Source organism: Moschus berezovskii, chromosome 11, assembly GCF_049115385.1.
Source record: "Moschus berezovskii isolate FMDL1 chromosome 11, NW_MosBer_1.0, whole genome shotgun sequence".
Taxonomy (NCBI): domain Eukaryota; kingdom Metazoa; phylum Chordata; class Mammalia; order Artiodactyla; family Moschidae; genus Moschus; species Moschus berezovskii.
The window spans coordinates 9220887-9247364 of NC_142470.1; the positions used below are offsets into that span (position 1 = coordinate 9220887).

The following is a 26478-nucleotide window of genomic DNA, read 5'->3' on the forward strand; positions in this document are numbered from 1 at the left end:
GATCTGGTTGACTGATCAGTAATTCTAACTTTTACAAAAACCCCACTGCCATAAAAAGCTTCAAACGGCAGGTGTAAGGAACTTACATTTTATATTCTACATTTAGTAGCAGATGTACACATAAGGATTTCAATAGAAGATCTGCTTCTCTTCATAACACATGAAGTCCCAGCACAACTGACAGCTTCTAAAACTACCACCAGAGAGCTGCCCACTAGTCCTGTCCTCATCACTCACGACGGCTGCCGTGCCGATCTCAACATAACTGAAGGACCATGAGATTTTTCCAGAACATTTTTATTTTACCTCTCAAGACTCTTCTTCCCAGGTGTTCCAACACTCATTTGAGTATAATCTTTAACAGAAACGACCACAGCAAACCTTCCAAACAGGCAGAAATGGTCTGTTGATACACTATGAGAGGGTGACCGGCTTTTGGCTGAACAAAATGGCTTCACTGCCTTAGTACTGAAATTAGTAGAAGTAATACAACAATTTTTCCTCACATACAATGGCTGGGATCATACCTAAAACCCAATGCTTCTAACATGAGAAAAAGAGAAGCAACTGAGCTTGGCTATAAGTCACCTCTACATTCTCTGTCAGTTACACAGAGAAATGACTGTTAACTGGTGAAGTTTCAACACTAAGAGAAGAGGGTATTAACATGGCAAACAACCAAGAGGTAATATCTAGTTTCTAGGTTAAAAAAATCAATATATATATATATTTATAATAAAGTTTTAAATACAAAGTGCTTTTTATATATCGAGAATGATACAGTGTTAATGAATAGATCCCTGTTTTGTAACCTCCATTACAAGCGTTAACTGGTAAGTAAATCTTTCCCCTTTCCATACAACTAAATGCCTTGATGGTAGGAGTTTGAGGATCAGAGGCCATTGGCAGCAAAGTCTCTCATTTCAGAGCAAAGCCCACATTTTAAAACAAAAACTTCACTCCAAATCCAAGAAAAGTTATTTTTGTTTTCAGGAAAAAAAAAGTTTCCACTAAGAAATAATAAACCATTAAGTTTACGGAAAAGTTAACATAACAGTAGCACCCTGTCCCAACCCTGGTGACACCTTCAGGTATGTTACAGTTTAAAACATCCTGAACAAGCTTCTTTGTTAATCCCAAACTTCTGACTGATCCTCAGAAAAGGTCTCAGAATAGCTACTTTTCTTGTTTTTTTTTTTTTTTGGTAGGTATAGCTATATGGACTTGTAAATTTATGCAGCTTTATTAAATGAGAGCAGGAATTTGCAGACAACTTCCTAAAATTAGGACTCTTTCTTTCCCTCTTTTAAAACACGTTACGGCACTCCTGAAAAGCTGGGAGGACCAGCTCAACGTACCCCTCTGTGCATATCTCTCCTACCAGTGTATTTTCAAAACTCCCCTTTTCTTGAGCAACTGGTTCCCCTCGTCCCCCTAAGCATAACCTGACACTCAAAATTCTGCTACTCGGCGGCTCTCATTCTGACAGTTGGGAGTGTCGCTGTAGCACTCTATAGGCTCCTGAAGTTCACAGGTAACTCTCAGCTGTGGCTTCCAGCTCCTTCCCAGTAACTGGTCACTGACTGACCACTTCAGGAAGCACCATAATCTAAGACAGAGTGAATGGGCTGGAGCAGCCAATGGTACCGTGGTCAGAGTCAAAGCAGGCTAGACGTCTACTAGCCAGAGCAGATCCCACCATGTGGATGCTACAATTAAACAAACAGGATTTGGGACAGCAAACCAGTTAGAAATACCTATCTCTGGCACCCTAGAGAATTACAATTAGAAACAACTGTTCAAACTAAATGTTAGTACTAAAATATAAAACTCTGACTTATCAAGAGTCTGAAACACATTGTGACAGTGGCATCTTACAGAAATTGGAGCTTGTACCATGAGTTACTTTTTTTTTCTACCTTAGAATGTCACCCTCTTAATAATCTCCATAATTTTGGTTAGAATACTCTTTAGAAAGAACAAAACCAGATAAGAGAGCTCTGCTCTGTTAATCAACTTAGTCCTAGGAATCACATTATTTGTAGCTATTACATAAGGAGCATTTCATTCAGTGAAGCAGCTACCAAAACAAACCCACATTACCTAAGTATCTATAGTAAGAGAAAAATAAAATTCCAATATGACCTTGTAGTAATGACTGATCAAAAACTGCTACCACCTGAAATGGAACTGGGGGGTTGGAGTCCAATTCCAAGTGCAGCAGTCTCTACCCTCTAGTCCACCATCTTCATCCACAAGAGGCCTGAAGGTTCACCTTGCCAGGTGTGAGGTGGGCGAACTTCTCCCCTTTACCCACTCCAGGCTGGGAACATACAAATTTGAAGAATTAGATTTTTTAATTGGCCTACTTAGAACTGGTCTTGCAGAAATATCTTCCTTTTTTTTAAGCTTCTCTCATAATAGCAAGTAGCACGCATCATCTGTGCCCAGATTTGCATAATTACCACAGTTTATTTTTGTGCCTGCCACTCAAGTCGTATTCTGCTCAGCCTTTGCAGCTTCGTAGGACTTGGTACAAGCCTCTGTCATATTCTGCTCAGCCTTTGCAGCTTCGTAGGACTTGGTACAAGCCTCAGTCGTATTCTGCTCAGCCTTTGCAGCTTCGTAGGACTTGGTACAAGAAGTCACATGCCTGTGGAAACTGTCCCTCCACATGAATCTCTTTGCACAGATATTACACTCATATGGCTTTATGCCTGTGTGAATTTTCATGTGACCCACGAGATGATGCTTCATTTTGAATTTCTTACCGCAGACCCCACAGCCATAAGGCCGGAGCCCGAGGTGCATGCTCATGTGTCGATCTCTCTGACTCTTGTGAGTGAAACTCTTGCCGCACTGACAGAGATACAGCTTGTCGGCGGCTGAGAATCCTAGGTGGGAAGCTTCCTCTTTAATCCCTGTTGCCATCTCAATATTCTCACTGTAGCCCGACGCGAGGGCAGCCTCCTGTTTGTGCCAAATGAGATTCCCATCTGACCGCTCTCCAGAAAACTCTTCCATGGAGGATCCATAGAAATCCACCTGCTCGTCGTAATTGCTGTCGTCAGCCTGTTCGTCGAACTCTGCTTCCACCTTTTTGTCCCCGCTGTGAAAGTCCTCCTCCGCCCCCGCGGGCTGGACCGCGTACTCCGTCTGCGCGGCGCTGATGGACTCCGTGACCTGGTGCTCATCGTAGGGTGCGTGCGCATCCACGCTCTCGCACGCCTGCTCAAAGCGCTCGGGCTTCACGTGGATCCAGCGTCTGTGAGCCATGATGCTGGGCTTGCTGTACATGGGCCGGGTGTAGTGGAACTCGGCGCTGTCGCTGGCCCCCTCCTCCCCGTCCTGGCTCGCCATCTCCGTGCTCAGCCGGTCGTGCTCTGTGGACGAGTTACTGGGAAGGTATTCATGCTCGGTGAGCTGAGACGACAGCTCATCTTTGGTGCTCTCCTCCTCGTTCTCGCCATCCCTCAGTTCCTGGGCTTTGGGGAAATCCGTGTGGCCCCCGGAGCCCAGCTCAAAGCTCTCTACCAGGCCATTGTAACTGCTGCTGCTTGGAGACTGGTGGTCGCTGCCATGACTCAGCTTCTGGCAAAGGACTGTCGGGTTTCCCTCTAAGACCTCAGTGCATTTGTCGACCACGTGCCACATCTGGAGGAAGCTTGCTGCTGTTAAGTAACTGACAATTTCTGGAGCAGGCATTACTAGACGCCCTGTATAACTTGACAGGAGAATGTTCTCAAACACTCTGGGATTCATCACATCAGGCAAAACAATCCTCCTGCTGTTTTTCAGGAGTACCTGGTCACAAAAGTAGGGGGAACTGGCAGCAAGAACAGCTTTGTGTGCTCGGAAAATGTGGCCTTGGACAACAATGGACACATCACATAATTGTCCCTGCTGGCGCTGCTGGTTCAGTTTTTGCAGAATGGTGCTGGAAAAATCAGGAAATTCTACTCGAAAAGAGTTTGTTCCAGGCTCCATTTCATCACAAATCTTGTTTGGTGCTAAAAGAGAAAGAAAAATTAGTACTAATTCCAGCCCAAAGAGAAACTTACAGATCACTAAGAAAAACCAAGGTTCCACAGTTTCAAAACCCGCCCTGGCCTGTGGGGACGGTGGGTGGGGCCTTCATCCCCCAGAGCAAGGCTTGCAGGTGTTGAGTGTGCCAAAAGCAAGAACCTCCCACCATTTTTTATGGTATTAACTCTTGACATTGCCTGTGTCTGTGAGAAAACAGAATCCAGAGATATTTGTAAACTATACAGATCCCAAGTAAAACAAAATAAATATTTCTAGTCAGAACAAATATAATACCTTTTCCTGAAAGAATTTTTAAGAGGCCTCAAATTCAGTCCACACAAGTAAGAACTGCAGAAAGAAGGGGAGTTAGTTGCTTAGTAGTCTCCGACTCTGCAATCCCACGGACTGTAGTCCACCAGGCTCCTCTGTCCATGGGATTTCCCAGGCAAGCATATTGGAGTGGGTTGCCATTTCCTTCTCCAGGCAATCTTCCCCACCCAGGGATCAAACCAGGGTCTCCCGCATTGCAGGCAGATTCTTAAAGCACATGTAAAGTCCCTTAGGCAGAAATGATCTAGGTAACTGCAAGGAACTGAAAGAAGACCATTATGCTAGAATCTAGGGAGGGGACAAGGGGCTGAAGAGGTGTGATCCGTTCAGTCAGGCCTCTGGTTCTTTAGCAACACAGGGGCTACCTCACTGAGGTCCCAAACAACATGGGTTGCTCTAGCTGCTGTCAGAATTCTAGCCCTTTAAGAGCTTCTGATAACATGAAACAGAACAAAATGGCAAGGCAAGGTATTCTTTCTCTCTGGTAAGCTCCAAATTGTTTTAAAAGCTATAGAACAAAGAGTACAGTAAACACTGTCCCTGTTGAGTTAACTCAATCTGAAAATAGTTATAACAAAGAAGAAGGGATTGCTTGTTGCATTATCGTAAATATATTTTGTGGGGTGAGTCAAGCATTACAGACAATTCACAACAAGCATGATCAATGAGATGAACTCTGCTAGAGATGCTGCTCAGGCTCTGCAATTCCAGAGAAAATTAAAGCAAACTAGAAAACCCAACAGATTTATCTGTTTAATTTGTATTTGTTTAGCTGCACCAGGCCTCAGTTGCAGCAGGCAGGCTCTCCAGATGCAGGTTGCACACGCTCAGCTGCAGCATGTGGGAGGTAGTTCCCTCACCAGGGATCATATTCAGGCCCTTGTCTCTGGGAGCCTGGAGTCTTAGCCACTGGACCACCAGGGAAGTCCCTCAACAGATTTATTGGTGCTATTTGTCATTTGGGTCTGATACCATATCTAAACATTGCTAAATAGCAGATTTTCTAAGTACCAGAAAAAAGAAGCAGATAACCCAACAAAAGTTGAAAGTTACCTTTCAGAGATAGGGAGAGATGCCAAGAGAAGAAACTACCAAAATTTTTTGAGTAATTACTATACACCAGGGACTATATAGCTGGAACTCCAATACTTTGGCCCACTGATGCGAAGAACTGACTCACTGGAAAAGACCCTGATGCTGTGAAAGATTGAAGGCGAGAGGAAAACGGGACGACAGAAGATGAGATGGTTGGATGGCATCACCGACTCGACGGACATGAGTTTGAGCATGTCCGGGAGTTGGTGATGGACAGGGAGGCCTGGCATGCTGCAGTCCACAGGGTTGCAGAGTCGGACATGACTGAGCAACTGAACTGAACTTAGGGACTATACACCTTCTCACCTAATCTACAAATGTAGAGGGCTGTTATCTTAAGTTCACTATTTCAAGTTAATTTCCTAAGGCTAAAATTAAAGCTAGTTTTTATTATGTTGGGATTTGAAATCCAGGTTTCTATGACTCCAAAGCCTATGCTATTTTTTCAATCACATCACTGCATCTTCTAAGGCGATGTGAAAATACCAGATTAGTCATTACTAATTTTAAGAGGTAAGGCAGTGTTTTTAGAATTAATTTATTATTTAGAGCTCTCAGAACATTTCATAGTGGCTTCCTAGGTGGCATAGCAGTAAAAAATCTGCCTGCCAATGCAGGAGACATGTGTTTGATCCCTGGGTCAGGAAGACCCCCCTGGAGAGGGAAACAGCAATCCACACCACTATTTTTGCCTGGGAAGTCCCACGGACAGAGGACCCTGGTGTGCTACCGTCTGTGGGGTTGTAAAGAGCCACAACTGAGCAACTGAGCACACACAGAACATTTCATAATGATTAAAAACAAGAACAAAAAGACCAGGAAATAAACTATTTAGCTATTTATAATTTCAAAAGGAAAAGTTAACTACATAAATGCATACAGACTACAGGTATGTAAACTCTCATCACCACAGAATTTTGGTTTAAGCTATTTGGAAAAAAATCGGTAGGGCATAAAACACAAAAAGCTGTTAAAAAAAAACAAAACAACTCTACACCATTTATTCCTAGTTCCCTTCCCCCACAAAAGAAACCACAATTTACAAACTCCTGTATGTATTTCTAGAAACTTCTCTGTGCATGTATCGGAATAAATGATCTCTATTCTTTAAACACACGACTGAAGTGACTTAGCAGCAGCAGCAGTAGCATTCTTTAAAAACTCAAACCCAAATGGGCTCATTACCTACATTCTACTCTGTCCTAGCTCTGTCACTCAATGTATCTGGCAGAATATCTGACATCCTATAAACTATGTCCCCCAAATGCATGCTGAACCCCTCCCCCAGTGTGACTGTGTTTGCTTTGGGGGATGATTAGGCCACGAGGGCAGAGCCCTCCTGAATGGGATTAGTGCCCTTACGAAGAGACAACAGAGAATTCCCTTGTCCCTTTTGGCTATATGAAGAGACAGTGAAAAGACGGCTGTCTACGAATTAGTGAGTAGGCCCTCACCAGAAGCCAAACCTGCTGGCACCTTGACCCTGGTCTTCTCAGCCTCCAGAACTCTGAGAAATAAATTTCGGTTGTTTATAAGTCACCCAGTCTATGGCACTTTGTATAGTAGGCTGAATGGACTAAGACACCGTGATAGCATAAGAAGAGGGAATTCATTATGTCTGGGTTTCCCTGAGGGCTTAGACGGTAAATAATCTGCCTATAATGCAGGAGACCCAGTTCAATCCCTGAGCTGGGAAGATCCCTTGGAGAAGGGAATGACTACCCACTCCAGTATTCTTGCCTGGAGAATTTCATGGACAGAGGAGCCTGGCTGGCTACAGTCTGTGGGGTCACAGAGAGTGGGACACAGCTGAGCGACTAACACTTTCATTCTATTTAATGGCTATATAGTTTTCTCCTATATGGACTTAACGATAATTTAATCAGCTCTCTTCTTATGGAATTTCAATTGTTTGGGTTTTTTAAATTATGACTATCTTGGTTTATCTTTGTAAATATCTATAGGGTAATCTCTACCAGTAGAATTGCTGGGTCAATAAAAATAATTTCCAGAAAGGCTGCACCAAGTCACATTCTTAGCAACAGTAAATAACAGTGTCTATTCCTCAACTTGATCAAACAACACAAAAAAAGTCTGCAAATTTCTCAAGTGAATAATCCATGATTCATTGTTCTGATCAACATGCAGTTAATTATGAACAAGACTGATATTCTATTTACATATTATCAGTCATACTCTGTGTTTAAATAAATTAAGCAATTCATCTCATTGATTTGTAATTTTTGTAAATTTAGGACATTAACTTTTGAAATTTGTGCAAATTATCTAATCTTTGCTTTTATAGCTCCAGGGTTTTGTGTTAGACACACAAAGGTATTCCTGACTGCAAGGTTATTTTTAAAAAGTAAAAAGAATTATTTAGACTTTATTCCTGGCACCATTTTTCTTTTAAAGGCATTTAAGTCTTTAATACATAAAGAATTTATTTTGGCATAAGGAGAAGGTTAGGATCCAGTTTTTCCTTTTCCCTCCAAAATGGAAAGCCTGTTTTTCCTACACTACTTACTGAATAACTCATCTTTTCCTCAAGATTTAAAATATCTGCTGTGCAATTTTATGTGACTGAGATAAGACTTAAAAACAGTTCTACAAAAAAGATGCCATAAGTGATGTTAGAGAAAATGGAGTAGGAAGCTCTAGGTGTCAAGTCTTTCCACCAAAACAATTAGTAAACTGTTAAGATTATCAAAATCAACCATTTCAGAACTCTGGAATCTGATCAGACACTTAACAGCAACCACAGCAATGCCTGATCAAAGAAGAGGCTGTTAAACCTTGTTAAGAGAGCGAGTGTCCATGCTGAGCCGCTTCAGCTGTGTCCAACTTTGCAGTCCCAGGTATACAGTCCACCAGCCCCCTCTGTCCATGGAATTTTCCAGGTAAGAATACTGGAGGGAGTCGCCACTTCCTCCTGCCACAATCTGCAAGACAGTGGCCCAGTTTCCAAGAGTGCCTAGCTGATGCCAGGGTGGAAGAACAGTGTTCTTCAAAAATCGGGGTTTTTGCATCTTGGCCAGTCCAGTGGATCCATGCAGCTTTGTCTCAGGCTGTATGGTTTCCCCAGTAGCATCCATCCTAAGATTTTAAAATACACACACCTCTCCCGCTATTTCCTGGGCCCAAACACTTAAGGAAATCTCTGTCAGGACACAGCCTACCACAGAGCTAAAGAAACAGAAACTTCAGGGACTACATGCAACAAGGAATACAGACTTTGCAAAAGAGTTTGGAAAAAATCGCCATACAGACAACAGCAGTCATCAACAAGAAACAAAAAAATACCCTAGGAAGGAAAGAATCTGATTTCAAGAGCTATCCCATTAGAATACTAAAAATATCCAGCTCTGAACCAAAACTTACACAGAAATACACAAAATACACAAAGAAAAAGGAAAATAAGGTACATTCACAGGGGAAAAAAAATTAGAAACTATCCTTGAGGAATACCAGACATTGCTAACTGCTAGTTAGAGCTGTTAAAGTCAACTGCTGTGGACTTGCTCAAACTGTTAAAGAAAACTATGGACAAAGAGTTCAAGAAAATCAGGAGAACAATGTCAATAAAGAGCTTGAAATTGTAAAAATAATCAAATAGAAATTCTGGAGATGGAAATTTTAACAGCTGCATTATGGGCTGAATTGCATCCTTCCAATTTCCCTATGTTAAAGCCTTAGCCCTCAGTACTCCAGAATGTGACTATATTTGGATTTAGGGCCTTTAAAAAGGTAAAGTTAAAAGGAGGTTGTTTGGGTGGGACCTAATCCAAGATGACTAGTGTTCTTAAAAGAAATGAAATTTGGACAGGGACATCAGGCATGTGTGCAATGTGAACACACAATGAAAAGGGGGCACTTGCAAGCCAAAGAGAAGGGCCTCAGGAGAAACCAAATCTGCCAGCATTCTGATCTCAGACTTCAAGCCTCTGACACTGTGAAAAAATAACTTCTCACTGCTTAAGCCACCTGGTCTGTGGTATTTTATTATGGCAGACCAAGGAAACAGATACAAGTTAAAATTAAAAATTCATAAGAGGAGTTCAATGGCAGATTTAAGCAGGCAAAAGGAAAAAACTTCATCAAACTCAAATGTAAAGCAATTGAAATATCCAGTCTGAGGAGTATTAGGAACAAAGAAAAAGAAACACAATCTGCGGTACTATGGAAAACCAAATATACCAACATGCAAATCAGTTTCAGAAGCAGAAAAAAGAATAGAAATGATATATTTTCCTGAATTTGATAAGACATAAATGGTACACATCCAAGAAGTTTAACAAACTCCAAGTAGATAAAGAGATCCACATAAGATACATTGTAAGTCAAATAGTGGGGCTGGAAAAAAAACTTTGCACAACATGAGAGTTGCAAGTTAAGTTTTATTTGGGGCAAAATGAGGACTGCAGCCCAGGAGACAGTGTTTCAGATAGCTCTGAGAAACTGTTATGAGGAGGCGAGAGAGGGAGCTAGGATACATAGAAGGTTTTCAACAAAGGACAGGTATTTGGGAAAGTCAAAAGAGTACTGAGAATTAAAGAAAACCAAATATGTCAGGCTAAGGAATTTCGCATTTTTCTATGGGAAGACAAGAGAGTCTGGGCTCACTGAAATCATTCCTTTGATATGCGCACCATCTATCTGGGGCCAGTATCCTGCATTTTCACATCCTGAGTTCCCTCACTGCTCACCAGTTCACCATCCTGGTGGCTGAAACTGCTACTGACTATGACATCTTTGTTTACTGATATGGCTGGAAATATTCCATTTCTCGGTGGAAAGTAAGAGACAATGGAGAATTGTGAAAGTAGCAAGAAAGAAGCCACTCATCACCTAAAAGGGAGCCTCAGTAAGACTTGGACTTCCCTAGTAGCTTAGACAGTAAAGAATCTGCCTGCAATGCAGAAGACCTGGGTTCCAACCCCCTGGGTCAGGAAGATCCCCTGGAGAAGGGAATGGCGACCCACTCCAGTATTCTTGTCTTGGAGAACTGAATGGGCAGAGGAGCCTGGCAGGCTACAAGCTATGGGGTCAGAGTCAGACACACACAACTGAGTGACTAACACTTTCACTTTCAGTAAGACTAACAGCTAACTGCTAATCAAAAACCATGGTGCTCAGAAGGCTGCACATGACATATTTAAAGTGCTACAAGAAAGATCTGTCAACCAGGAATTTGATATCTGCAAAACTATCCTTTCAAGAATGAAGGAGACCCAATGGCTAAAACTCTGCACCCTCAACTCAGGCAGCCTGAGTTTGATCCTTGGTCAGGAAACTAGATTTCACAGGCTACAACTAAGAGTTCACATACTGCAACTAAGAGTTTGCACACCGCACCTAAGACCCAACACAGCCAAATAAGTAAATATTAAAAAAAAAGAGAGAGAAATTAAGACATTCCCAGATAAACAAAAGCGAAGGCTGTTTGCTACTAGTAGGTTTCCTCTATAAATGATAAAGGTGTCCTTCAGGCTGAGAGAAAAGAACACTTGATAGTAATTCAAAGCATATGAATGAACAGGCGACTAGTAAAAACAGCATAGGTAAATATAAGAGCCAATATTATTATACTTTTGGCTTACAACTCCTCTGTTTTCCTGAGTGATTTAAAAGGCAAATGAATAAAACAATAACTATAAGTCTATGTTATTGGGCACACAATGTATTAAGACAGGGATCCCCAACCTCCAGGCTGTGGACCAGTACCTCCTGTTAGATCAGAGGTGGCACCAGATTAGAAATAAAGTGTACGATAAATGTAATGCACTTGTTTCATCCTGAAACCACCCCCTCCAGCCCTGCTACGTGGAAAAACTGTCTTCCATGAAAAAGGTCCCTGGTGCCAAAAAGGTTGGGGACTGCTGTATTAAGATGTAATCAGTGGCAATAACAATATGAAGAGGGAGGGATGAAGATGTATAGGAGTAGAGTTTTCACATATTACTGATCGGTCAGTCAGTTCAGTTGCTCAGTTGTGTCCGACTCTTTGCTACCCCATGAACCGCAGCACGCCAGGCCTCCCTGTCTATCACCAACTCCCGAAGTTCACCCAAACTCATGTCCATTGAGTCGGTGATGCCATCCAACCAACTTATTCTCTATCTTCCCCTTCTCCTGTCTTCAATCTTTTCCAGCATCAAGATCTTTTCCAATGAGTTGGTTCTTTGCATCAGGTGGCCCAAGTACTGGTGCTTCAGCATCAGTCCTTCCAATGAATATTCAGGACAGATTTCCTTTAGGATTGACTGGTTTGCAGTCCAAGCCCCTTGCAGTCCAAGGGACTCTCAAGAGTCTTCTCCAATACCACAGTTCAAAAGTATCAATTCTTCGGCACTCAGCTTTCTTTATGGTCCAACTCCATACATGACCACTGGAAAAACCATAGCTTTAACTAGACCGACATTTGTTGGCAAAGTAGTATCTCTGCTTTTTAATATACTACTGATAATAGCTTGTTATAAGTTTTAAGATGTTAACTGTAAACCTCAAGATAACTACTAATAACTAAAAATATACATAAAAAGGAAAGAAGGGAATCAAAACAATATATAAAACAAAAATCTCAATTAAAAGGCGATAAAGGGGGATTCAAGATGGTGGAGTAGAAGGACGTGCACTCATCTCCTCCTGCAAGATCACCAAAATCACAACTAGTTGTTTTATAACCATTGACAGGAGGACACTGGAATCCACCAAAAAAAGATATTCCATGTCCAAAGAAAAAGAAGAAGCCACTGCAAAACCAGAGGAGGGGCACAATCACAATAAAATCTAATCCCATACCTGCTGGGTGGGTGATCCACAAACTGGAGAACAATAATTTAACCAAAGAAGTTTTCCCACTGTTGTGAAGGTTCTAAACCCCACTGTCAGGCTTCCCAGCCTGGGGACTCGACAAAGGGACTGGGAATCCCCAGGGAATCTGACCTTGAAGGCGAGAAGAATTTGATTACAAGACTTCCACAGGACTGGGGGAAACAGAGACTCCAGTCTTGGAGGGCACAAACAAAACCTTGCGTACACCAAGCCTCAGAGGAAAGGAGCAGTGACTCCACAGGAAACTGATCTAAAACCTAAAACTATCTGCTAGTGTTGGAGGGTCTCCAGTGGAGGTGTGGGTCAGCAGGGGCTCACCACAGGGATGGGGGGACTGGCAGCAGCTGTCTGGGAAGGTCTTCTTTTACGTAAACTCTTTTGGAGGTTGCCATTACTCTGACCCTAGAGCCCAGAGACCAGAAGGCTGGGTCGCCTTAGGCCCAGAAACTACCAGGGAGGGAGCGCAACCCCACCCATCAGCAGATAACTAGATTAAAGCTTTACTGAGCAAGGCCCTGCCCACTGGATCAAGACCCAGTTTTTCCCACCACCAGTCCCTCCAATCAGGAAGCCTACACAAACCTCTTACCTTCCTCCATCAGAGAGCAGACAGAAGAAGCAAGAACCACAATCCCACAACTAGAACAAAACCACTTTACAAAAGTTACCTCATGCGATGAGTTGACTCATTGGAAAAAACTCTGATGCTGGAATTGATTGGGGGCGGGAGCAGACGACAGAGAATGAGATGGCTGAATGGCATCACCGCCTCGATGGACATGAGTTTGGGTGAACTCCGGGAATTGGTGATGGACAGGGAGGCCTGGCGTGCTGTGATTCATGGGGTTGCAAAGAGTCGGACACGACTGAGCGAATGAACTGAACTGAACTGAAGGAGTAGAAAATGCAATCAATAACGTGGAAGCACTCTGAGGAATGTTTATGCAGGAGGAGGAGAAAAATAGGATAACAGCAAGGTAGAAGATAACAGAATAGGAGAAGAGAGAATACAGATCCAACATATGGCTAGTTAGAGTCTTTGAAAGAAAGAACAAAATGAATGGAGCAGAAGGAATAATCAAAGTATCTAATAGAAGAAAACTTCCCTGAGTGTAAAACCTTGAGTATTTAGGAGAGTCTTGCCTCAACAGTGGGAACAAATTAGCTTTAGACAAAATGCAATTCCATTAAATAACGTTTAAAAACAAGCCTCAAAAGGATCAAAATATTTCCTAGTAACTTAAATGTGTTCCAGAACAAAGCTTAAGGATATTTATACAACACAAAAAACCCAGAACCTACTAAGGTAAAATTTGTGTATGGCATCCAATAAAAACACATCACCTGGCATGCAAAGAAGGAAAATATAATTCATAATAAGGAGAGAGAGAGAAAAAAATTGATCAACAGAAACAGACCCAGAAATGACAGACTTCTACAACTGGTAGAAAATTCTACATTTCATATGTTCACAAAAATTAAGCATGGTAGGTACACAGGAAAACTAACAAACACACAGGAACTCCAAAATTGAACTATAAATTAAAAGACAAACACACACTGGCTGGGAATAACAAGAGAATTAACAATGCAGAAGAAAAGATTAGCGACTGAGCAATAGTAAATGTCAAATTCAGAAAATTAGGAATAAGAAAGGAAACAAAATATAATCACACGACAGAAACTTTTTAAAACAAAAGACAATTTTCCCCTAATAAATTTCAATGTCACACTGATTAAAAAAAAAAAAACTTCATAGAAGAACAGACACACCTAAAGAGATAAGTAACTGTGGAAAAATGACAAAGCATATTCAAATGACTGCCCAAAGCTCACCAGGCCCAGTATATTTTACGGGAAAATTCTTTAAAACTAATTCCTATGTTATATAAACTGTTTCAGAGGAGGAAGAAAGGGGAAAGGGAACAAAGATATAAGAAAAGTTGCTAATTATTTTTTATAAAACCACAGTATCAAAAATGGACAAAGAAAACACATAAGTCTCTTACTTATTAACACAGAAAAGAAAAATTATAAACTGCACAGCATTTTGGTTTAATTTCTTGTAGGCTGAATGTATTATGAGTGTTACACACTGAAGAAACTGAGTTATTGGTACCATCACACTGAGAGCAAGAACTTATATTATGGTAAAATTATCACCAGAAGACCCTCTCAAAAGCTTTCTTCCATTCAAGACCACCTCTGGAGGCATGGGCATCACTGCCTGTGCTTCCCTCTACAAGTGACGGGGTAGTGAGAGATAAGTCTGAAAAGAACGACTGTTCATACCCTGCTGAAGGCTGAGTCTGAGCTTTAAATGGGGCACTGGGAGGCAGCACTGAAAACTTCTGTGTGACACACTGTGAAAAACGTTCAGAAAGGATAATTCATGGATGGACTTAAAGCAGGAGCAAGCCTAAAGGAAAGGCCACTTCTAAGATTTCAGTAAGTACGGTCGAGGTCCGAGGCAATGCAAGTAACAATGAATATGGAAAACAGAATCAACGGGACCTACTGAATCAGCAGGCAGGAAGACACAAGAGTAGGCCAGAGTCCACTAATACTATCGAGAGAGAGAAAACATAACTTACAACATGGGAGAAAACATACCCAAACCAGGTGACTCTTAAGTTACTTGTATCCAGCATACATACAGTGGTGGTAGTAGTGGTATGGTATCTGACTCTTCACAACCTCATGGACTGTAGCCCACCAGGCTTCTCTGTCCACAAAAGTTTCCAGGCAAGAATACTCGAATGGGTTGCCACTTCCTACTCCAAAATACATAAGGAACTCTTAAAATTCAATAATAAAAAGACTACCCACTGAAAAATGGGTCAAGGATTTGAACAGACATTTCTCCAAGTAGGACACACAAAAGATGTCCAGTATCATTATTCATTAGGGCAATGCAAATTGAAACTAAAATGAGCTATCACTTCTCACCCACTTGGATGGCTATGATAAGACAGACCCTAACAAGTGTTAGAGAGGATATGGAAGGATTAGGACCCTTATACACTGCTGGTACAGTTGTCTGCTGTCACCGTTTGCTTAATCTATATGCTGAGTCTATCATGAGAAATGCCCAGCTGGACGAGTTACAAACCAGAATCAAGATAGGCGGGAGAAACATCAACATCAACAACTTCAGATATGTGGATGACACCACTCTAATGGCAGAAAGCGAAGAGGAACTAAACAGCTTCTTGATGAGGGTGAAGGAGGAGAGTGAAAGAGCCAAGTTAAGACTTAATATTAAAAAAACTAAGACCATGGTATCCAGCCCCATTACTGCATGGCAAATAGAAGGGGAAAAAGTGAAAGCAGTGACAGATTTCCTCTTCTTGGGCTCCAAGATCACTGCAGACGGTGACTGCAGCCATGAAATCAGAAGATGATTGCTTCTTGGCAGGAAAAGCGATGACAAACCTAGACAGTGCACTGAAAAGCAGAGATGTTTCTCTGCCGACAAAGGTCTGTATAGTCAAGGCTATGGTATTCCCAGTGGTCACATATGGTTGTAAGAGCTGGACTGTAAAGGCAGAACACCAGGGAATTGATGCCTTTGAACTGTGGTGCTGGAGAAAACTCCTGAAAATCCCCTGGAAAGCAAGATCAAACGAGTCAATCTTAAGGGAGATCAACCCTGAATATTCACTGTAAGGACTGATGTTGAAGCTGAAGCTCCAGTATTTTGGTCATCTGATGCAAACAGATGACTCATTGGAAAAGTCCCTAATGCTGGGAAAGATTGAGGGCAGAAGTAAAAGAGGGTGTCAGAGGATGAGATGACTGGATGGCATTACCAATGCAACGAACATGAACTTGAGCAAACTCTGGGAGATGGTGAGGGACAGGGAGGACTGATGTGCTGCAGTCCATGGGGTCGCAGAGAGTCAGACACGACTGGGCAACTGAACAACAACACTGCTAGTGGGAATGGAAACTGGTACATCCACTTCAGAAAACAGTTTTGGAGCTCCTCAAAAAGTTAAACAGGGTTATCATGTAACTCAACAATTCTACTCTTTGGTATCTACCCATAATGAAAACATGATGTCCACGAAAACATACATCAATGTCTATAACAGCATTATTCATAATGGCCAAAAATTGGAAATAATCCAAATGTCCTCAACTGATGACTGAATAGAACATGGTATATCTATACAATGGAATATCATTCCATCTTATTACATACTACATGTACCATAACATCCTTTTGGCGATAAAAATGAAGTATTGATATATACCAGAAGTCCAAACCTTGAAACATCATGCCAAGTGAAAGAAGTCAGACACAAAAGGCTAAATCTTATATGATCCCACTGACATGAAGTGTCCAGAATAGAGAATTTCAGAGGCAAAAAGTCAGTCAGCAGTTGCAAGAAACTACAGGGTAAGGAAATGAGGAGTGACTGCTCACTCGTTTGTTTAAAAGCGGAGACAAAAATTCTAAAATTAAATTGTGGTGGTGGTGTTCAGTCACTAAGTTGTGCCCGACTCTTTGAGACCCCATGGACTACAGCAAGCCAGGCTTCCCTGTCCTTCACTATCTCCCTGAGTTTGCTCAAATTCATGTCCACTGAGTCGGTGACACCATCCAACCATCTCATCCTTTGTTGCCCTCTTCTCCTACTGCCCTCAATTTTTGATGGGTATTTGACTCATTGAATATACTAAAAAAACTCTTAACTGTATATGAGTTATATCATGATAAAGCAGTTTTTAAAAACAGAGTAATGCAAGATAAACTAGTTGGGCTTCCCAGGTGGTGTGAGTGGTAAAGAACCCACCTGCCAATGCAGGAGACAGAGAGATATGGGTTCAGTCCCTTTGTTGGGAAGATCCCCCGGAGGAGGGCATGGCAACCCACTCCAGTATTCCTGCCTGGAGAATCCCATGGACAGAGGGGCCTGGTGGGCTACAGTTCATAGGGTTGAAAAGAGTCGAACACGACTGAAGTGACGTGGCATGCATCGAAGGTAAACTAGTTAACCAATCCCACTGGCTAAGCAGGACAATGTCATAATGAGGAGGAGAGGTATTCACATGGACCATTTATTTAATGAATGTATTGTAACAGGTTCTATGCAAAGCACTTTATGTACTCTCATAAATTAATCCTCAAAAAAAATCACTTGATAAGATATTTCTTACTCCTATTGTAAAGAATAAAAAATAGACAAGAGGCTAAACTATGTACCTCAGGTCTGCAGAGTACATCATGAGGAACACTGGGCTGGAAGCACAAGCTGGAATCAAGATTGCCGGGAGAAATATCAATAACCTCAGATATGCAGATGACACCACCCTTATGGCAGAAAGTGAAGAGGAACTAAAAAGCCTCTTGATGAAAGTGAAAGAGGAGAGTGAAAAAGTTGGCTTGAAGCTCAACATTCAGAAAACGAAGATCATGGCATCTGGTCCCATCACTTCATGGGAGATAGATGGGGAAACAGTGGAAACAGTGTCAGACTTTATTTTGGGGGGCTCCAAAATCACTGTGGATGCTGACTGCAGCCAGGAAATTAAAAGACGCTCACTCCTTGGAAGAAAAGTTATGACCAACCTAGATAGCATATTAAAGAGCAGAGATATTACTTTGCCAACAAAGGTCCGTCTAGTCAAGGCTATGGTTTTTCCAGTGGTCATGTATGGATGTGAAAGTTGGACTGTGAAGAAAGCTGATCGCCCAAGAATTGATGCTTTTGAACTGTGGTGTTGGAGAAGACCCTTGAGAGTCCCTTGGACTGCAAGGAGATCCAACCAGTCCATTCGAAAGGAGATCAATCCTGGGTGTTCATTGGAAGGACCGATGCTAAAGCTGAAACTGCAATACTTTGGCCACCTCATGCGACGAGTTGACTCACTGGAAAAGACTCTGATGCTGGGAAAGGTTGGGGGTGGGAGGAGAAGGGGACGACAGAGAATGAGATGGCTGGATGGCATCACCGACTCGATGGACATGAGTTTGAGTGAACTCCGGGAGTTGGTGATGGACAGGGAGGCCTGGCGTGCTGTGATTCATGGGGTCGCAAAGAGTCGGACACGATAAGCGACTGGACTGAACTGAACTGAAGGTCATATAACTAGTAAGTGATGAAGCTGGAACTTAAATTCAAAACACTGGCTCAGACCCAATAGTCTGAGAGATGAGGCAGTACAGAAGGTAAAGATGAATATTTTCACAAATAACTGAAACAGTCTACAATGTGCAATGCAATCAGAGCAAATTATTCGCCATCTTCAGACTTAATGAAGTACTAGCAATTTTATGTCACCTTGTATAGAATTTTTTTTTAATCCAATAGTAACAGTTCTAAAACAAACACACCAATCCCAGCTAACTCCCTCCATTGTTCCCTAAGATAATCTATTAAAAAAATTTTTTTTTTTTACCATACCCCATGGCATGCGAGGTTTGACCAGGGATCAAACCTGAGGCCTCTGCAGTGGAGGCTCAGAGTCTTAACTACTGGACCACTAGGGAAGTTCTAATCTGGCTTTTTAAGAGCAGAGGACAAAGGGTAAATATGAACTAGATAACTTCCAAGACCCTTTCCAACTCTGATGAGTTTGTCGCCTACATTTATTATTTAGCTGAGGAATTGTATGTCAAGCTTTATATACTGCTTAAACACCAATTCCATATCCTAAAAACACACATGAAAACAGTATAATAGGGAAGGTGACCCACCAGTGACTTTTCTTGAAGCCCTCCAGAGATTTCTTAATCAGAGTGCATGGCAATTTGCATGCTTACTGTAGAGAGCACATTTAAACACAGTAAATGTTACTTTAGTCAATCTCTAGTCCGGCACAAATGTACAAGAATACCAACACCCCATGCCTACTCAAATACTTTAGCCAAATGCTTTACAGTTCACTAAGCAGACTATGTAAACTCAGGGTTGGCAATAGCCGTTATACCATCACACTCATGAGTTAAACTGAAGCTCAGAAAGGTTAAAAGGTCTGTCTAAGGTCACATATCTCAGAAGTGGTATGTTAGGATTCAAACAGAAATGTAATTCCAAATCTAATATTTTTCAAAGTGGAAAAAAAATGTCACTTAGAAAAGTTTCTTGGAAGTTAAATTCTCTAACAATACAAAGTATGGCCATGATTAGCCTTAAAATGTGCAGTATCTACTCCTCAGCAGTAAAAGAACCTTCTCAATTCAGTTCAGTTCAGTTCAGTCGCTCAGTCGTGTCCGACTCTTTGCGAACCCATGAATCACAGCACGCCAGGCCTCCCTGTCCATCACCAACTCCCGGAGTTCACTCAAACTCATGTCCATCGAGTTGGTGATGCCATCCAGCCATCTCATTCTCTGTCGTCCTTGTCTCCTCCCACCCCCAATCCCTCCTAGCATCAGACTCTTTTCCAGTGAGTCAACTCGTCGCATGAGGTGGCCAAAGTATCGGAGCTTCAGCATCAGTCCTTCCAATGAACACCCAGGATTGATCTCCTTTAGAATGGACTGGTTGGACCTCCTTGCAGTCCAGGGGACTCTCAAGAGTCTTCTCCTGCACCACAGTTCAAAAGCATCAATTCTTCGGCGATCAGCTTTCTTCACAGTCCAACTCTCACATCCATACATGACCACGGGAAAAACCATAGCCTTGACTAGACGGACCTTGGTTGGCAAAGTAATGTCTATGCTCTTTAACATGCTATCTAGGTTGGTCATAACTCTCCTTCCAAGGAGTAAGCGTCTCTTTATTTCCTGGCTGCAATCAGCATCCACAGTGATTTTGGAGCCCCCAAAAATAAAGTCTGACACTGTTTCCACTATTTCCCCATCTATTTGCCATGAAGTGATGGGACCAGATGCCATGATCTTCGTTTTCTGAATGTTGAGCTTCAAGCTAAACTTTTCACTCTCCTCTTTCACTTTCATCAAGAGGCTTTTTAGTTCCTCTTCACTTTCTGGTCTAGTGTAAATACAATTACATTATTATTTCAGTAAAAAGTTACTGGAAAAGAAACCATTTTAGTAAACAATTTTAAAAATTGTATTTCCAGCAAGTTTATCGGAGAAGGCAATGGCAAGCCACTCCAGTACTCTTGCCTAGAAAATCCCATGGATGGAGGAGCCTGGTAGGCTGCAATCCATGGGGTCGCTAAGGGTCGGACACGACTGAGCGACTTCACTTTCACACACTGGAGAAGGAAATGGCAACCCACTCCAATGTTCTTGCCTGGAGAATCCCAGGGACAGGGGAGCCTGGTGGGCTTCTGTCTATGGGATCACACAGAGTCTGACACGACTGAAGTGACTTAGCAGCAGCAGCAGCAGCAGCAAGTTTATAGCTTACCTAAAGAAAAGTTGTATTCCTGGAATAAAGTTCTTTATGCCATGATCATCAAAAGACAGTGGGACTGAATGACGAAGAGGAACCCATTTCTTAGTTTTCTTTCAAACTAAAATCACAGTGCTTTCTGAAAAGAAAAATCACATTGAAAATGTGAGAGATGCTGGTGCCTTTCACTGTGTACCAGTGTCTTGCTAATAAATACTGTATCTGGGGGTGAGTGACAAAGAAAAGTAACCACGACTGATATTTTCTGTTATATCAGCTTTTCTCTCTACCTTCTGAGCTGCTACCTTTGTATTTTTTAAATAAAGTTTTAATTTTGGAGTAAGTTTAGATTTACAGAAAAGTTACAAAAAGTGTTGAGCTCCTGCATGACCGTCACTCAGCTTTCTTTAAACGTAAACATCTTGTATCACCATGGTTCAGTTCAGTTCAGTCGCTCAGTCATGTCTGACTCTTTGCACCCCCAAGGACTGCAGCACGCCAGGCCTCCCTGTCCATCACCAACTCCAGGAGTCTACCCAAACCCATGTCCACTGAGTCGGTGATGACATCCAACCATCTCATCCTCTGTCATCTCCTTCTCCTCCCACCTTCAACCTTTCCCAGCATCAGGGTCTTTCCAAATGAGTCAGCTCTACACATCAGGTGGCCAAAGTACTGGAGTTTCAGCTTCAGCATCAGTCCTTCCAATGAATATTCAGAACTGATTTCCTTTAGGATGGACTGGTTTGATTTCCTTGCAGTCCAATGGACTCTCAAGATTGAATCCTCTCCAACACCACAGCTCAAAAGCATCAATTCTTCAGCACTCAGCTTTATAGTCCAAATCTCACATCCATACTTGTCTACTGGAAAAACCATAGCTTTGACTAGATGGACCTTTGTTGGCAAAGTAATGTCTCTGCTTTTTAATAATTTGTCTAGGTTGGTCATAACTTTTCTTCTAAGGAGTAAGCGTCTTTTAATTTCATGGCTGCAGTCACCATCTGCAGTGATTTTAGAGTCCCCCAAAATAAAGTCTGCCACTGCGTCCCCACCTATTTGTCATGAAGTAATGGGACCAGGAGCCATGATCTTAGTTTTCTGAATGCTGAGCTTTAAGTCAACTTTTTCACTCTCTTCTTTCACTTTCATGAAGAGGCTCTTTAGTTCTTCTTCACTTTCTGCCATAATGGTGGTGTCATCTGCATATCTGAGGTTATTGTTATTTCTTCCAGCAATCTTGATTTCAGCTTGTGCTTCTTCCAGTCCAGCATTTCACATGATGTACTCTGCATGTAAGTTAAAAAGCAGGGTGACAGTATACAGCCTTGACATACTCCTTTCCCGATTTGGAACAGTCTGTTGTTCCACATCCAATTCTAACTGTTGTTTCTTGACCTGCATACAGATTCCTGAGGAGGCAGCTCAGGTGATTTGGTATTCCCATCTCTCGAAGAATTTTCCAGTTTGCTGTGATCCACACAGTCAAAGGCTTTGGCATAGTCAATAAAGCAGAAGTAGATGTTTTTCTGGAACTCTCACTAGTCAATACCTAAGTAATTTTGCAGAATTAAACTACCCTGTGCAAAAGTATTTTTTGGCCTCTAGATCATTATCAATCAATACACCTAAGTTTTCTAACTGGAACACACTCCTCACCCCCACCCCCCACCCCCACTGCAACCCAATGGCTCAGTAGGTAAAGAATCTGCCTGCAATGCAGGAGACCCAGGTTCGGTCCTCGGGTCAGGGAGATCCCCCAGAGAAGGAAATGGCAACTCATTTCAGTATTCTTGCCTGAAAAATCCCACAGACAGAGGAACCTGGCAGGCTCCAGTCCAAAGTGTCACAGAGTCAGACACAACTGAGCAACTGAGCACACACAGCCAGAGAACTTGGTAAAACCTATTCCAGGATTTTTAAAAACCAAGCTACCTACTTTATCAAGTTTGATTCCTGCCACAGCTGAATGTTTTACTTAAAACTTCAGGGCAAAGGATCCACTGTGGAAAATTCTTCGCAATTCAAAAGAGAAGCTATTGTTCTAACCACTAACTCTCCACTTGCCAGTCATCCTGCTATTGTTGTTCTCCAGTCGTTCAGCTCAGCTGTGTCTTTTCTTGAACCCATGGACTGCAGCACACCAGGATTCCCAGTCCTTCACCATCTCCTCGAGTCTGCTCAAACTCATGTCCATTGAGTTGGTGATGCCATCCACCATCTCATCCTGCCATTAACATTACAATAAAGCCAAGGAAGTGTTTTTTAACTGCACTCTCATATTCATCAGAATTCAGGATAAGAAGCTGAACCAATAAAGCAGAAGCAACAGCACTTACTGTTTTGTACATTCTACAACATACACAACAAAAGTTTTTTTTTTCCCTCAATAGGTTACAAATGAGACAAAAATCTCTTTGTATTTTAATTTCAAACATAAATAAGGTAAAATGGAAAAGTTCCTGAAAATAATATAGAGCTATAGTTAATTGATTATAAGAGGCACATTTTCGAATTTCTGAAATCAGGATGTGATGGCCAGGTGGAAGTTATAACAGTTGTCTGCCTTAAACAGGACTAGAGCTTTCCTGAGAACCTCACCAATGTTTCTGACGGCACACAGGACAAACTGTGGAAAAGCACAGGTGTAACTCTGAACTGAAAAGTATTCAAAAGAGTAGGAATAGTAAGGAGGTTAAGGAACATTTTAATCAGTTTGTTTCGCTTTTCTTCTTTTTACAAACATACTAGAATATAACTTTAAACACGTAAAAAAGCACATGGAATAGCTTAATTGGGCTTCCCAGGTGGTGTAGTTGGTAAAAAAATCTGCCTGCCAACGCAGGAGACTCAGGAATCGGAGGTTTAATCCCTGGGTAGGAAGGATCCCCTGGAGAAGGAAAAGGCTACCCACTCCAGTATTCTTGCTTGGGAAATCCCAAAGACTGAGGAGCCTGGCAGGTTACAGTCCATGGGGTCAGTGAGACACAACTGAAGTGACTTAGCATGCACACAGCAGTAGCTTAATTGCTGGAGCTTTCTCTTCCTTCGGTGGTACGTAAAATAACCAATGATGTCAAAGGATTCAATATGGCGGAAATTCAGTTGCTACGTCTCATACGAAAGCTTGATAAACTAGCTTACAAACTGACAGCTTACATAAGAAAACATAAAACAAAAGCCTCTCCCACCAGAAAACACAAAATAACACACAATTTTCATTATTACAGTAAAAGGACTATTTTTCTTCAAGTGAAAAGGAAAACCATCCTCTAGTTTCCTGCTTATGCAGCAGATTCCTGCACTGAATCCAGTGAATACAGAGGAAGAGTCAGGGTGCTAGAAGTAGAAATTTTTAACTAAATTCTTTTAACCAAACTCCTTTTCTAAGGACCTTGGCTGTGGAAAGCAGGCATCAAGAAACGTCAGTTCAACTAAATGTTTTTAAAAGCTACAGAATGGAATTTTTAAAATCAAATTTTCAAAGAGCTTGTTAGTTTCAGGAATCTACATTCAACAACTTTCTTTTTTGGTACTGTGGTAAAATATACTTAACATAAAATTTACCATTGTAACCATTTAAAGTTTACAATTAAGTACATGTATGCAGTTGTGCAACCATCACCATTATCTGTTTGCAGAAATTTTTCATCATCCCAAACTAAAACCCTGCATCCATTAAATAATAATTTTCCATCCTCTCCTCCCCCTTGATGTTGAGCAGGGCCCTGTGGGGCTCCAGGACACTGAGGTCTTTTTGTCCCCCATTTCTCATAGGCAAGAATCCAGCCTCCACAACGTTCTCTTAGTTCCAAAGGGCAGAACAGTTGCTAATCAAGGGAGGAGCAGCCAAGAAATCACCTGAGGTAAGATTAAAGGGACCAGAGAGGCTCATCAAGATTAGGAGAATGAACCTAAGACCCTGCTTGTGTGTGCGTGCTCAGTGACCCCGCAGAATAGCGCCCACTAGGCTCTTCTGTCCATGGGATTTTCGAGGCAAGAAAACTCGAGGGTTGCTATTTATACCCCAGGGGAATCGTCCCAACCCAGGGACTGAACCCAAGTCTCTTGAGTCTCCTGCATTGGCAGGTGGATTCTTTACCACTGTGCCACCTGGGAAGCCCAGGTAAGACCCTGCACACACCCTAATCTTGTCAGCAATCCCACCCTTTTGAAACTTTGCAGAAAAAGGCAAGACTGTTACTGCCTTAATCCTATCACATATCCCAGTCTGACTATATAACCTCTCTCTATTCACCTGGGAGTGGGGCACAGCTCTTGAGGCACTAGTCTACTCTGTTACCCGTTTGCCTGGCAAAGCAGCAAAGACACTCTTTCCTTCCCTTCTATGACTCTCTGTATTTCTGTTGGGCACTGGTGTACAGAGAGCCAAGATTTTGCCAACACCCCCAGCCCCTGGCAAAACTATACTCCACTTTCTGTCTCCATGAATTTGCCTGTTCTAGATACCTCATATAAGTGGACTCATTCAGTATTTGTTCTTTTGGGTCCAGCTTACTTCTCCAGTGAATACTTTTGGAGAGCAAAGAATGAACCCCAAGCGACTAGGTTTCTCTCTCACAATTTAACTGTACACAGTGACACAATCTTTGAACTAAGCATACGGCTCTCCCAGAAATCCTGCTACTGCCCCACGAGCCCCAACGGGCAAAGAATCTCTGACAGACCCTTCCTCAGCCTGTACACAGGCCTGGTTAAGCAGTGGTAACTCAGAGAGCAGGCTCCTTAGAACCCTGGAAGCCATGTGAATGGAACAAAGGGAAGTAGAGTTGGCAGTTCTGAAAAATCATGGGTAAGAAAAAGCAAGGTTTCATCAAGCTACTTTGGCCCGCAGACGGCCTTCTCTCTGTCCTCCAAGAGCTCCTACACCCTGACCGTTTGGGCGACACCTGTCAGAGCTGAGGTCAGACTGCAATCTAGTCGCTGATCATGTCACCAGTGTAGGAAGCTTCACAGGGTCATGAGTCACCTTCCATGGCTCAGAGGTCCGGGCAGGCCTGCCCCGCCCAGAGAAACCCAGTAAGGAGAGGCAGAAACAAGAGAGAAAGACACACGACTGCAGAGAAACACAGAACGAGAAAGAGCTGGACCGACAGGCAGGCCGTGAATCAGAGCAAGGACTCAGAGGGAAACGCAGGGTCAAGGGACACAGAGGCGGAAGCAGAAACGAAGACAGGATCCAGATACTCGGAGATGGGTTCGAGAGAAACACGGAGCTGACAGAGGTCGAGGTGACAGGCATAAAGGGCAGGCGATGACAGGTGACACAGAGCAAGAGAGGCGAAACGCAGAGGTGAACGGGGACCAGTATCAGCGAAGCCCCGAGCGCAGTCTTTCTCCTGGCTTTGGCTCAACCGAGAGGTCGCCAAGCCGCGCCCACTCCGCGCCCCTCAAAGGCCGGAGGGGTGGTCTGACGGGGGGAAGAGGAGGTGGCGGGATCTCTAAGCGCTCTGGCCCGTCGAGGTCCGTCACCGGAGGGTGACCTTGGACGAGACGCTGCTTCGGGGGCCTCGGTGTCGCTGCACGAGCTCCGGGCTGGCCACAGACCGCAGGATTCGGACCCGGGGCGCCGGGACTCCAACGGTCCCGCGCGCGGCTTCAGCATCCCGGTCGGCGTAATGGGCCTGGCGGTGTCAGTGGTGAGCGCCGGAACCCGCAGAGAACGCCTTAAACCTCTCCGGTTTCCATTCCTGCCCCCTTGAGACGCGTTGTCCTGACTCTGCCATACCTGCCAAGGGCTCGGCGCTCACATAGCCCGCCGGTGGGATACTTTCCGCCGCCGCCGGCGCCGGGCCCGCTTAAGCCGTCGCTACCGCGACCGCCTAAGTCTGCGCCTCCCGCCCCCGGAAACGCTTAC

The 26478-nt window shown here is 42.9% G+C and overlaps 1 protein-coding gene across 2 annotated transcripts; it reads right to left on the reverse strand.

The window, feature by feature from the left end:
- Positions 1–1157: 1157 nt before the first annotated feature.
- On the reverse strand, positions 1158–26478 carry ZBTB43 (zinc finger and BTB domain containing 43). 2 transcript variants are annotated; one of them, XM_055399907.2, is made up of 3 exons: positions 26350–26461; positions 20616–20739; positions 1158–4010 (listed from the first exon to the last, which is right to left on the reverse strand). In XM_055399907.2, exon 3 carries the CDS (start codon positions 3985–3987, stop codon positions 2491–2493), a length of 1497 nt encoding a protein of 498 aa, XP_055255882.1. In that variant the 5' UTR covers positions 3988–4010; positions 20616–20739; positions 26350–26461; the 3' UTR covers positions 1158–2490. The 2 variants fall into 2 exon arrangements, with proteins under 2 accessions (XP_055255882.1, XP_055255883.1); XM_055399908.2 differs by lacking the exon at positions 20616–20739 and having other exon boundaries at positions 26350–26478.